Raw genomic sequence first — 13,068 nt, forward strand, 5'->3', positions numbered from 1 at the left:
TCCGCATAATCTATTACTATCCAGTATTAAAGGAGAGATCTTTCAGATACTTCTTGGCACAAGTGGATTTGCTTTATTTAATTTTCTGCAGTAAGGTTCTTTTTCTCACTGAAACTAGTGTGTCATAATAGGACAAGGTTCAGAAGTAAAAATTCCTATTACAAGTCCCATAGTCATAAATGCATTATGGTTGGGGACTATCAGTAGCACAAACTGGAGAGTTACAGACTGCTGGGATGAGTAGCTGTTTGTAGCAGCAGCATTAGAATTCTGCCGATTCCTTGAAACAGCAGGTGAGGTTTTAAAATCTGCAACTTGTAAATGTTGAAGCTTTATTCTGGTTTCCTAAATTTTTGCAAAACATTTTGTTGCTAGACAGAGCGCTCCTCTTTGCATGAGATACTTCAGCTAGTTTATTTCAGTGCATCTGAAAAGGTAAAGTGGCATTTAAAGGTGATGTTTCACTGGATGCTGCCAGTTGTGCCTTATTTCCAGTAGAAAGAGGTATTCCCCAAATATCAGACTGGGATATAACAACTGAAACTGGTCAAAAGTAAAACTGAAATGCAAAATTTATATTTTTTTTCCTGTTGGCTTCTCATCAATATTAACACAAAGTTAATTTCTGGTCTTAATTTCTATTTATGATACATATATCAAAGATGAACACGAGGAAAGAAAACCATAAAATGCTGGCTAATTGTTATTTGTTCAGTGTACTTTGAACAGAAGAAACAAAACTGTCATTTTTGTGAAATAATACTGACTGTATCAATTTTTTATTAAAAAATGTGAAATGCATTGCCCTGAATGATGAATGTAGTTTTTGTTAGCAGAAGCTGCCAGAGGTTCTGCTACCTTAAAAATACTGACATACTGTTACCAGCCTCACATTCAAAGAAATAAGAAGTTGCAATATAGTTAATTTAGATAGTTTTTACATTAAATGGTGCATCCACATTATTTCTTCCCTTTCAGGAGCAAGCAATTGACCGAGAGCACGAGAGAGACGTTTTCCAGCAAGAGATACAGAAGCTGGAACAACAGCTTAAGATTCCACAAAGGATTCAGCCTGTCAGTGAACATCAGAGCAGAGAGGTAACGCGTGGTATTACTTGTACTCCCGGAATACAAACAGCACGCTGACGTCTGTTCAGATCCCCTAAGGAAACTATTTGATGGTGTACCTAACCTGCATCCATTCACAAGCCAGGAAAGTAAATCCCCTGAGATGAAGGGAATGTTGTTGGGGCAATGTGGGGAAACTGTCCCCTGGGTGTTTTTTGAGTTGGTTGGGTGTTTTTAGTAGCAGACACACAGAAACTTCATAACTTTCAAAAAGACTCATAACTTAATTTAGAAAATCTGCTTTTCAAAAGCCTGTGGAAACCTTCAGGAATACTTTAGCATTTCTCCCTGTTGTTGTGTCGTTTTGTGACACCCTGTTGGTTGGGCAGGTACAGGCACAGCAGGGACGGAGTTACCAAGGCATCAGACCTGCGATGCAGCCGCGCTCTCTGCGTGCGCCTCCCCAGGGAAAGCCTGTCTCCACTGAAACAGTCTGGTGACTACAGAAGAGCAGCTCAAGGAAGTCACAGAAAACTCTTAGGCCCAGCAAAATCCAGAAAAGTGACAGCAGGGCAAATGCTGGATGTTATGAAGCTTTGTGCCTGTTTTGTTTGGTGACCTTTTTGTCAATTAAATTGCCTTTTATTTTTTGGTGGGTTTTCTTATGTTTTGCTTTCAGAGCAAGGCAGATACTTTTGTGTGATTATCTTGCCTGATTTTCAGTATTCAGCTTCTTATTAGGTTGCACTGCGATTTTCAAATCAAAGTTGTTGCTTTCAGTTCAGCTGCTGTCATTCAGTTCTTAAATATTAGCAACACTTAGTATTCTATATTACGTAGTTTATGACCATAGATAGTAATAGGACATCAATTGATAGATGTGAAACGTAGGCTGTCAAAATATTTATTTACTTACAGTTCTCAGATGTAGGGGTGGACTTCCAGGGGTTTTAAAATATATTTTAATAAAAAGGTTTGTAACAAGTCCTGCAAGGTATTCAGTCCATAGTGAGTCATGTGGCTGTCATCAGCCTCTGCGTACAAGGAGTCGTCGGCCATTAGCTGAACGTGTGTTGACCAGCACCTATGGAGCCGTTCTGAACCTGTCTGCTCCTGCTGCAAAGCGGGGGCACGCTCCTGTCCCACGGGAAAATCCCACAGAGGGGGGAGGCTTTTTAGTACACTTCATTTTCCTGAATCCAGAGTGTTCATTTTGAGTTGGTTTTGTGATGTGCCTCTTCATAATTTGAGGCATGGGTAGCATGTGAATTGCTAGTTAAAATTATCACAGTTAAAAAGAAAAAAATTCTCCCAAGAAAAAAAAATCCAATTTGATTGAATAATAAAATTAGGCCTGTTTTTCTGTACAGAAACTATTTGTGGAAATCGTCCTGAATTACATGCATGTACACACAGATGTGTATACCCCAAGTTGGTAGATATGCTACACTAGAAATTTAAAGCATGCTTTAAGATGAAAGATGGCTGGAACTGAGACTAAAATGTTAAGGTTTGTACTAGATGCTTTTAAATTAGGATTTTTAATAGGCAGGAAGACAGAATCCACGAGCACCACAGGTGTAGCAGCAATTTTAGAGCTGAGTGCTGCTGAGTATTATCTGTTTACAGACAGAATTCTCAGTATGGTATTAGATTTACATCTAATTTCTATCAAATGAGCCACATAGTCTTACTATATAGTATATTTTGATGTCACGATATTACTTGGAGTATTTCATAAGTATACATTTTATCATCATTTCTCCTGCTTTTCTGAGGTAGCTTCTTTACTTTTTCATAGTTGCACGGTTTTTGAAATGCTCTTCTGCTTTGCCTGAATGCTGTGATCATTTTCTGTTGATAACTTCATTTCTTTTTTTACTATTATTTCAACTTACTCTGTCAACTTATTTCAGGGAGGGTTGTCATAGTCTGCTCTAGACTTGATTTTTCTTTTTCCAATTCTCTATCAGGACTTTTCTGTGGTCACTTCAGACTTTGCTGTTGCTCATGGATGGATAACGTCAATAATACCATCCTGTCAGCTTTATGTTCTGGTGTTCTTCTGTCCTATCTATTGAAATGCTTTGAGTCTTCTACCTTTTGGCTACATCGTAACTCCCTAATTGTAAATACTGCAATCAGTTTCTTGAGTGGGACAAAACATTACTTTCCACATCTCTTGCTTGATTGCTTAATATAACTTGGGTCTTATCTGTGCGTGAGGCCTAGTACGATGGATTTGTGACACATTTCTCATCTGTAATTTTGATTAATCAGTTCTGAAATACTGCTAGATCTGGGACCATTCCTATCTCACTACTTCAGTTACTCTTTTAATATGTTGTTTCTGAGCTGCAAACGTCTGAACTACTGAGATTCAGCATGCTTTATTTGGTTGCTTTGTCCTCTGCAGAAAGTGACATGTCATCCATCACTTCTGTTTGGTCCCATTTAACAAAACCCACAAGAAAACAAAACTTGCTGTTTCTTGATATTGCAAGTATAGCAATTCTCCTCAACGTTAAAGACTCAGTGAGTTTTAGGATGTCTGTCACTAATCAACTCCGTATTTTGAATAATTTTGTCACAGACTTTTAGAACCTCAGAGGTGCAAAGAGCCTTGACATTTCCCCCGTAGGTGCTAAAGGTGTATTTTTAGTTGGCTGATAGGGATGCCACACTGCTTGCTTTCAACTGACTAGAAAGTCTGAATGCTTCAGAAGGACAAGATTAGTTCTAGAGAGTAAATGATATAGCATGAACGTATCACTTCTAAAAAATGCTGTTTGTGTTTTTTGGATGTACCACTACAGTATTCTAACCGTACATTCTGTTTCACCTAAAGAGTAGGAGTTTTATTACAAGAAAAAAAAAGAGGGATATTTTTTCTCTGCCACACATGAGTGCTGTTGCTATTGCTAGCAAACCCTTCCAATCTCGATACAGTATATTCATCTTCCTGTTTGTATTGTCGCCAGGTTGAACAGTTAACAAATCATCTAAAAGAAAAAACAGACAAATGCAGTGAGCTTTTGCTTGCTAAGGAGCAACTTCAGAGAGATATAGAAGAGCGAAATGAAGAAATTGAGAAACTAGAATACAGGATAAGAGAACTGGAACAAGCCTTAATCATCAGTGCAGACAACTTGCAAAAGGTATGGCCTGATCTAAAATTATTGTGTATTTGCTACTTCCTTATTTTCTTGAGAACAAAACTGTGTATCGTTTTTATTTGTTTCTTATTAAGCAAATGAAGTTACTAATTTATAATGTATGTTTAAAGGTGGAGGAAAGGAAACAATTTGGCACCATCATAGTAAAGGGAGAATTACCTCTTGAAATACAGCTGCAAGCTGAACGAGAAGCTGTGGACAGAAAGGAAAAGGAGGTAAAATGCCTGTTGGATTTTCCGTGTTTCCATTTGTATTTTGGTTGGTCAGTTTTTTCTTTCTGGTGAGTTTCATGAACTATACAGATGAAAATTTTTAATAGATCAGAGAGACAGCAGTCCAAATTCCTTTAAAATTCTCTTGTGGGCCGTGATAATTGTTGTTAATGTCTATGTTAATGCTTATGACTTAAAACAGTCATTTTGATTCTGGAATAAAAATTCAGCCTAATTAAGAACTTCATAGTGATTTCAGCTGATTTTTAGTGGGTTTTAAAATTCCATACAATTTAAGGACTCAGAATGTCACTGAGTACCCGTTCTTTTGTTTGTGCGTAGCAAAACAGCTTATTGTAAGCGTTACTCCTGAAAATCACGACATTTAATTTTTCTATGGCTGTTTATTCCTTTGCCACCGTTTGTTTTGGAAACATAGGTCACAAACCTTGAGGAACAACTGGAGCAGTTTCGAGAGGAGCTAGAAAATAAAAATGAAGAAATTCAGCAACTGCACATGCAACTGGAAATTCAGCGAAAGGAGTCCACTACACATTTGCAAGAACTTGAACAAGAGAACAAATTATTTAAGGTAATTGTGTAACAAAGAAGCGTAGAGTTTTATTCTCCCTCCTCCCCAGAAGTAAATTCTTGGAAAAAGCCAAGATGCCAAACTCTTTCTCAAGCATTCAACCATTCAACTTGCAAAATACTAAAAAGCTCATATAATTACTTCTCATTCCATGCAATTTGTTTATTTTAGTTCCTATGCCTTAAATACTCATACAAGAATATGCAGAAAATATTATGTGCAGCTGTAAGGTGGTTTTGGGGTTGTTTTGTTAGGACGAAATGGAAATACTGGGACTAGTGATCCAGAAGTCTGAAGATGCCACCGTAAAGGACCATCGCTTAGTGGCTGGGAGGCTCGCTCACGTCATGCAAGAAAAGGAGCAGGAAATAGATCATCTTCATGAGCAAATTGCAAAACTGCAGCGGCAACTTGAAGTCACAACTGACAACAAAGTACATACTTTTGAAATCTTTTTTGGAGTCCTGCTTTGTGTCACTAGCTGCTTAAGGAAAAAAAAAAAAAAAACCTCTGTCCTTCCACCAATTACTTTGTTTTCTATTGCTGCCTTAATTTAAAAATGCTAGGGCTTCAGTTTGAAGCAAAGCTTTAATGCTGACCTGTTTTTCCTCTTTGGTGTCTTTTTTTACGAAGCATACTTTTTGCTTGCTTTCTTTGTATTATTCTGCCTTATTTCTGATTGAGTTTTTGTCTTAAATTCTCCTCAGTTCCTTATTCTTCTAATACTTCTGAATGTTTAAGTGTATGTAATTAGCTGAATTCGGTCTCAGCATTCCTACTGCCATCTTCCTTACAATGACTCATTTTCAGTGTTATGTTTCAGTGATGGCTTTGGGATCACGTTGGATTTGATAGGTTTCTTTAGCAAACTCATGTGCTCCGTGAGCTTGTGTAAATACTTTGTCATCATACCAATGTTGGCAACATCCTTAATCCAGATTGAAGCGTGGTGGATGTGCAAAGAAAACATTGTGCGTTATTAGAAATGTAGAGCAAGAAGGAAAGAAGCAGATTCATCTCCGTCTTATTCACTGAGATTTAACACGTGCAGCTTTCTGTCACTTTTCAATTATGTGTTATTGTGAGAGTGAACCTCATCTTCTGGCTTCCTTACGTTTTATACAGATATTTGATTTCAACAGAAATACTGCTTATTTTGCATTGATAGAAACGCCAGAAGAAACATACCACAGGTCTTGGATTTTTTATAGAAAGAAAATTGGATCTTTTTTGTTTTCAGAAAATTGGATCCTTTCAACAACAGTTTTGCATTGTGAACATTTTAAACATGAAAATTTACTAATCATAACCTTTGTCCCCAAAACAAATATTATTCCTTAAGGTAAGATGGGAAGTTTTGTTTACCCCTCAGTAGCTGGCTGAACATATAGGGTAATATTGTACTAGGACATCTTGAATCCCCTGAAACAGAGGTCTGACCGAGATGGATAATTTGAGGTTTTATGTGTGGCATGTAGTTACAATGAACCTCAGTGAATAATAACAAAACTGTGAATTGAATTTAGGAAGGATCATGCTTCAAGAATCCAGAACAGGTCTGCTTTGTACAATCACCACAGTAATAAGGTTACATTACTTGCCTTGAAAAAACTAGCCAGTATTCGGGTATAATTCATTTTAATGATTTTTTTCTTCTCCTGTTATAACAGGAGGTTTCGTTTTCTTATTTTCATCCTCTCAGTTATGTTTTACAGGACATTAAATAAGTACTCTGTTTGCTTAGTTATGAGATCAGTAGTAAATATGAATAGGTTGTTCTTAGGCTAATCTCTTTCCTAATCCCGTCGACATCTTAATCCCTCTAAGTGCTTTTCTTTTAATTGCTGTGTTTGCCTTATGTGGTTCTTCGCTCCATTATGTTGCGAAGAACAGAAGCTATTGTGCTGACTCGGTAGCAGTCACTAGGATCACTGTTCTTTTCTTCTGAAAATCAATTATTTATTAATATTTTCTTCAGTGTTTTTGAGCCTCCTCTAATCTCTATGGATTTAAAAAAAAAAACGCAGTTCTTGGTTGGCAAATCAGCCCTTCTAATTTATACGGTCACATTTCATTCATTCTTGTACATATTATAATTACTGCAAAGTCATCTTATTGTCTATTTAACTAACTAACTGATGAAGTATTGTGAGGTAAAGGGAGCTATTTTAGTAATAAATTTAGTCATCTTCCTTCTCTTCCTCATTTTTTCCCCTTCTTCATATTTCTAAAATGCCCTTCTAGAGTTTTTAGCTGTTTGAGTTAACATAACTGATTTTATTTTATAATAGCCCTTTCTGAATATTCTTCACAGATTTCCTCCTGCCTTTTTCATTTGCAGTGTAGAAGCACTGTTCATTTCAGATCTCCAGATGTTACTTTTAAGAAAATATATCTACTTTTTGTTTCTTACGCTTACTACTTTGAGTCTGGTCTCTCTTTATTTTGACGTTGTAAAGGACTTTTTGGCATTTTTCTACATTCAAATGAGAATTTGCTCCCACTGCTGTTTAGCAAGCAGAATTTTTTTAATGATTTTGATACAACTTATTCTGTTGGATTCTGATAACTTGTCTTATTATTCATGCGATAAGCTTTTTTATTTATTTAATTTAGTGTTCCTCAACACCACCAGTCATTCCATTTTTTGTGTCTACTGAGCTATTTCTCTTTAGAAGCTGATATAAGATGGTTTTTCTTTTTTCTGCATCATGAACTCATCACCCTCATATTTGCTTAGTTACATCCTTTTATTTCTTGCTGTTTTGAGCCCCTTACACAACCTGTCATTTTAAGTGTCTTTAGAACTAATCTAGGTAAGTATTACTCTCACCATATTGATGTCTTCACCAATCTCTTTTTGAATTTTGTTTGGATAGTCATATACATTTTAAAATAAATACTTCTGTAACTTTATCTCTCTTCGCTTTTGTTTAAACTCTAGCACAAGCGGATAATTGTGCTGTGGGTAATGTTTGCCCTGCATGGTTTTGTGCCCACCTGCGTAAGTGTGTGCACACGCACACACGCAGGCAAACACATATTTTTAGGTTTGTGACAGGAAATGCCAGAGTAACCTGATATGTGTTTTCTCTGGTCTCAGACTAAAAGGCATGTTGTAATGGCATTTTTCCAACACGTTTAATGAAAGGTCGATTTGCATTTCAAGTGCATATTCATCCTGGTCGGCTCTGTCCTATATTAATCTATTGGACCATCTCAATGAATAGTGCTTTTGCACGAAGAGCGCGGTATCTCTCTTATCTAACTGAATTTATCTGGCCTGTACATGAAAAGCTTGAGGATCCAGTGGCTTTTTTTTTTTTTTTTTTTTTTAAAAAAAAAAGGAAGTTCAGTATGTAGTGTAATGCAGGATAATTTATCTGTAAGTTTTAAGTTTCATAAATCTTGGTTCCTTGGAATGAGTAAAAATAAAATATTAAACCTTGATTGCGTAAGAGTATTGAACAGCACAGATCTGAGCACTCCTCTTGTTTCCCTTTTAATTTTTGATAAGAAGGACAATACAGAGCTTTAGACCAAATTGGGGAAAAAAATATTGTGAACACTTAAACTTCAGTGTTTCATATCTCTGTAAATATTACAAATGCTTTCACTTCATTTAGTACTTTCACACCAATTTTGCATTTCATTAAGTTCACAGACTACTTTGTCAGTCCTATGTGAAGATACCCTGGTTCTCCTAGAACTTCCGTTTAGGAGTTCACTGAGGACAAACTTTTTTTACAAGATGTTTCAATGTGTGATTAAACTGTTGTTGTGAAGTTGAGGAGAAAAATTGTCTGAGGGTTTAATAGTTACCCATTTTGAAGTTCTTTTGTTCTATTTTTTTTTTTTTTTTCAGGTTATTGAAGAGCAAAATGAGCATATACGGGAGCTTGAAGCCCAGGTAGAATGTCTGAAAAGTGATCAAGAACGTGTCAAGAAAAAAAATTATGAGGAAGTAGAGCAGTTGAATGATGTAATTGAAAAGCTTCAGCAGGAGCTGGCAAATATTGAGCAAAAAGTACCTGCAGACATTGGTGCTTTTCAAGAAGATGCTGACAGTCTGAAGCACACACTTGAAATGGTTCTGGCAGAAAAAGCAGCTTTGGAGAAACAAGTAGAAGACATGAATGTAGAGGCGTCTCGAACAAAGAATGAGCTTGAGGAAACGATCTTAAAAATGAACAAGCTAAAGCAAGAAATAAGTATGTTAAAAAAAGAGCATGAAAGAATAACAGCGAAGTATAAGTGTGCACGGATGAAAGGCGACAGGGAAAAAACACAAGACAGGAGCAATGGGAAAACTGAAAAAGTGGATGAAGGCTCATGTGAGAAGATAGACTTGCCAGATCAAACCCAGTGTAGGTCCCCAGATGAAAATACAAGAGTCACCAAGATGGAGGTACAACTGCAGCAACTTCACGCATGCATTAAGGAAAAAGATTCAGAACTGTGCCAGTCCTACAAGGAAATACAAGACTTGAAAGAGCAAGGCGAAGCTGAAAGAGAAACACTTAAAAAGAAGATACTAGAACTGGAAAAGGCACTAGTAGAAAAAGTCGCTGCTGCTCTTGTGAGTCAGGTTCAGCTAAATGCAGTTCAAGAGCAAAGAAAATTCATGCAGGAAGTTCAGAAACCTTCAAAATATGTGGAGGAAGCAAGTAAGGATGCCCAAACAGAGAGTTTGAGTAGTAGAACTGAAAACGAGATGGAATCAAAATTATCACTCTTAACACAGAGGCTTAGTGAGATGGAGGACCAGCTGGCAACAGTAAATCATAACTTGGAGCTAGAAAAAGAAAATGTAAAAATTGCACAAAAGGAAGCTAAAGTGAAAGAAGACAGGCTCTTAGAACTTGAGCAATTATTAGTAGTAGTTCAAGAAAAACACAAAGGAGAGATTCAGAAATGCATTAAGCAAGAAGAAATACAGATGCATCAGGTAATTAGATGCCGTTAACTTTTGGCTTGTTTTCACTAAAATCAGTTATTTTATGTAAACTACAATGAATTTAAGAGTTTTTAATGAGACTAGTGATAGAAGTATTGTGCTGCATGGGGTAGATCTTAATTGGTCTATTATTTCTGGAGAAGGGTATTATTTTAGGCAAACTCCACTGTTAATTTCCATTTTGCATAAAAACACCTTGCCTTTTCATGAATGTAGGGTGATTTTCAATTGTGAACATATACTTTCTTACTCTTCCTTTGACCTGACAGAATGGAGTGAATTACGCTTTTATATGGCACGGTTGATAGAAGGACAAAAATTAAAATGACAAAAATGACCTGAGGGTTTGGACTGCAAAGGGAGTGATAGCAGTTTGTACACTTCGTGGGGGGATTTGTTCATGTTCATTCATGTATGCTTTGATTTTGGTTTACTTTAGCTTGCTTTCCTGCCTTGATTACAAAGGTATTTCCCATCAGTTTTTACCGTTATACTTTTGTCCTGATTTCCGTAAACCACTGGTTACGTTGTATCGGAATTTAAAACCTTCCAAGTGCTTCGTAGCCCAAACGTGGGCTCGATTGCTGAAACTCTGAAGTTCAGAGACATTATGGAACCCTGTGGAAAAGGTTCTAAGACCTGTTGTCCAGATGCAGCTTGAATTAATATCATAAATATCCTGTCAATTCAGTAATACAATCAGACTTTGTTTCCCACTCTCTGTGACCTCCCTCCCGTTGCCTTCTGTATGGTGTAGCCAATTTCTGCCTGCAGTAAACTGTAAGACAGCAGCCTTTCCTGCTGTGCTTAGCCAGCTTGTGGAAGTTAATCTAGGAAAACTGTCTTTCCTTCTGAATTTTTAGAGACTATGTTAATCCAAATAACATAAAATTGTTGTCCCCTGTGGTCTTTTCTTTTGGGGCTTTAGTAAATTGGTGTGAAAGAGATCAGTGCTGCTAATACTGTGTTCTTCTTAAGATTCTTCACTGTTTCCCATGTTTTGTGTTGCCACGTAGGTAGGATCACAACTCATGGAAAGTCAAAAAGAAAATGTGCTTATTAAGGAACTCGAACTAGAGGCAGCGGCTGCTAAGGAAGAACTGAGCAGTTACAGAGAAAAGGCAGAAAAACTTCAGCAAGAACTAGCAGTAAGAACCAGATTGTTCCATAATTTATTTGAAGCAAGTGATTATACAGGGCTCGTTGTGCAAATATGCACGCTTGAGTTTTTCTTTAATCTTATGTGGAGAATGCCACTAAGAAAAGCAGTCACTTGGTACCGATTGTCAGTGGAATAGAGCTGATGCTATAGACCACATCTTCACGTGTTGCCAAAGTACGTGGTTTTACAGTCTACTATAATGCAATATAGTGGGTCTAGAGCTGTATTTCTTAGGAGATTATGTTTGTTACCGTGAGTCCTAACTGCTTTAAAAGAGGACTAACTGAGCTCTAATGGTATAGAAAGTTGTTTGGGGGTTAGATTTCTTTTTAAGTATTTGGAAGGACTGCAATCCAGATTCTCCGTATTTACAGGTAAAAGAAGCAAGTCTGATGCATCTTCAGAAGGACCTGTGCAAAGTCAAAGAGAACCTGGTTCAAGCAGAAGAGAGGCTTGCAAGTTACATGAGCAAGGACAAGGAAAAGTCCAAACCTGAAAGCAAAAAGGCTGCAGAAGTATCGTGTGATTGGTCAACCGGTGAGTCTACTCTGATTAGAAAAAGCTCATCGTCACAAACAGACAAGACTGTGGAAGTTGACAGCTGTATCCAAACTTCACCAGTCCTAGTTAAAAATGCAGAAATCCAAATTGACTTGCAAAATGGATGTTCTTCAGAAGAGATTGCAGAGATCATAAGAGAATTTACTGAAAAAATCGACCAAATGCAAGAACTGCATGCTGCTGAAATCATGGACATGGAGACAAGGCATATCTCTGAATCTGAAGCATTAAAGAGAGAGAAGTTTGTTGCAGTGCAAGTATTGACTGAAGAATGTAATTCTTTAAAGGAACTCATAGAATCTCTACGAGCTAAAGAGGTATGTATCCTATTTCATCTTCATTGAACCACTTTGTTTTGTGCTTTTGCTGCTCCCACAGAAATTCCCTTTTCAAGTCTGTTAAGTGTGAACCACCATATGTTCAGTATAAAGCTTTGAAGTTTGATGTTTCCACGGCCTAGGGAGAGATTGTGAACCCCTTCCTCAGCAACTAAAGCTTGGGGCACCATGTGCTCAAGTATGAGATGCTTCCTTGTGTTACTGCCCGGCACCTGTCCTGCTCTGTGAACCAGGGACGGGTGTGAATCGGCATCTTTGTCGTCTCCACGTTGATTACTTTGCTCATATTGTTTCCTGCTCCTTAGAATTAGCTCCCTTATTGTGAGTGGGTGTGGGGGATAAAAGATGTGATTGTTCTCTTTCCTAAATATAGGGAATTCCAGTTTCTGGATTAGCACGTTCTCCACTGTATCAAGGTAGAGACGGAGGTTCTAGTGGTAAGAAACTTGTTTTTATAGATTTCAAACAGCATTATAAAATAAATCTGCATTTTTAATGCTAAGTTTAGCATTAAAGAGTTTGTGTTCTAAGAAATAAAAACAACTACTCCCCTGATCACAGCAGAAGCCTGTTACATTAAGAAAAGGTGCTGAGTATGCCATGTCTATTAATTTGCTATGGAAGGAAAATTGCTAGAGCGGAGATGGGATGAGTTGAGGCATCAGATGATGATTTTTTTTCTTTCCACTGGAGGTCCTATATTCTTTTTACATTGTCTCTTCACCTCAGCTGCTTCATCTCCTGCTAGAATTTAAAGCTACATCTCCCTAGCAGTGTGAGATAATGACAGGTATTGAATTCTACAAGAGCAATAAAAATTTTTAATATGATCATTTTCATAAGCAAAGGATAAGCATATTAAGCTACGGTCATTTGGCGGAAGTATTTCTGTAGATAGTTGTTTCTCTTTTAGTACTAAACTCGGATTTTTAAGTTTGAGGCTTTGGATGGTATTTTAGTTTTGTTTTGCTGTTTCTACTTTGAAGCTGAAAAGGAAGAACT

At 37.1% G+C, this 13,068-nt stretch overlaps 1 protein-coding gene across 9 annotated transcripts in view; it reads left to right on the plus strand.

The window, feature by feature from the left end:
• AKAP9 (A-kinase anchoring protein 9) overlaps positions 1-13,068 on the plus strand; it is a 120,539-nt gene that overhangs the window by 91,234 nt on the left and 16,237 nt on the right. For 7 of the 9 annotated variants that reach the window (XM_014940241.1, XM_014940243.1, XM_014940242.1 and 4 more), the window contains 9 exons: positions 979-1,098; positions 4,050-4,226; positions 4,355-4,459; positions 4,896-5,048; positions 5,303-5,482; positions 8,914-9,996; positions 11,022-11,153; positions 11,542-12,045; positions 12,440-12,503. In XM_014940241.1, the coding sequence (XP_014795727.1) occupies positions 979-1,098; positions 4,050-4,226; positions 4,355-4,459; positions 4,896-5,048; positions 5,303-5,482; positions 8,914-9,996; positions 11,022-11,153; positions 11,542-12,045; positions 12,440-12,503 (2,518 nt within the window). The remainder of the gene's footprint in view (positions 1-978; positions 1,099-4,049; positions 4,227-4,354; positions 4,460-4,895; positions 5,049-5,302; positions 5,483-8,913; positions 9,997-11,021; positions 11,154-11,541; positions 12,046-12,439; positions 12,504-13,068) is intronic. The other 2 variants (XM_014940245.1, XM_014940247.1) reach the window with 2 other exon arrangements.

This window comes from Calidris pugnax, unplaced genomic scaffold, assembly GCF_001431845.1.
Source record: "Calidris pugnax isolate Ruff unplaced genomic scaffold, ASM143184v1 scaffold76, whole genome shotgun sequence".
Taxonomy (NCBI): Eukaryota; Metazoa; Chordata; class Aves; order Charadriiformes; family Scolopacidae; genus Calidris; species Calidris pugnax.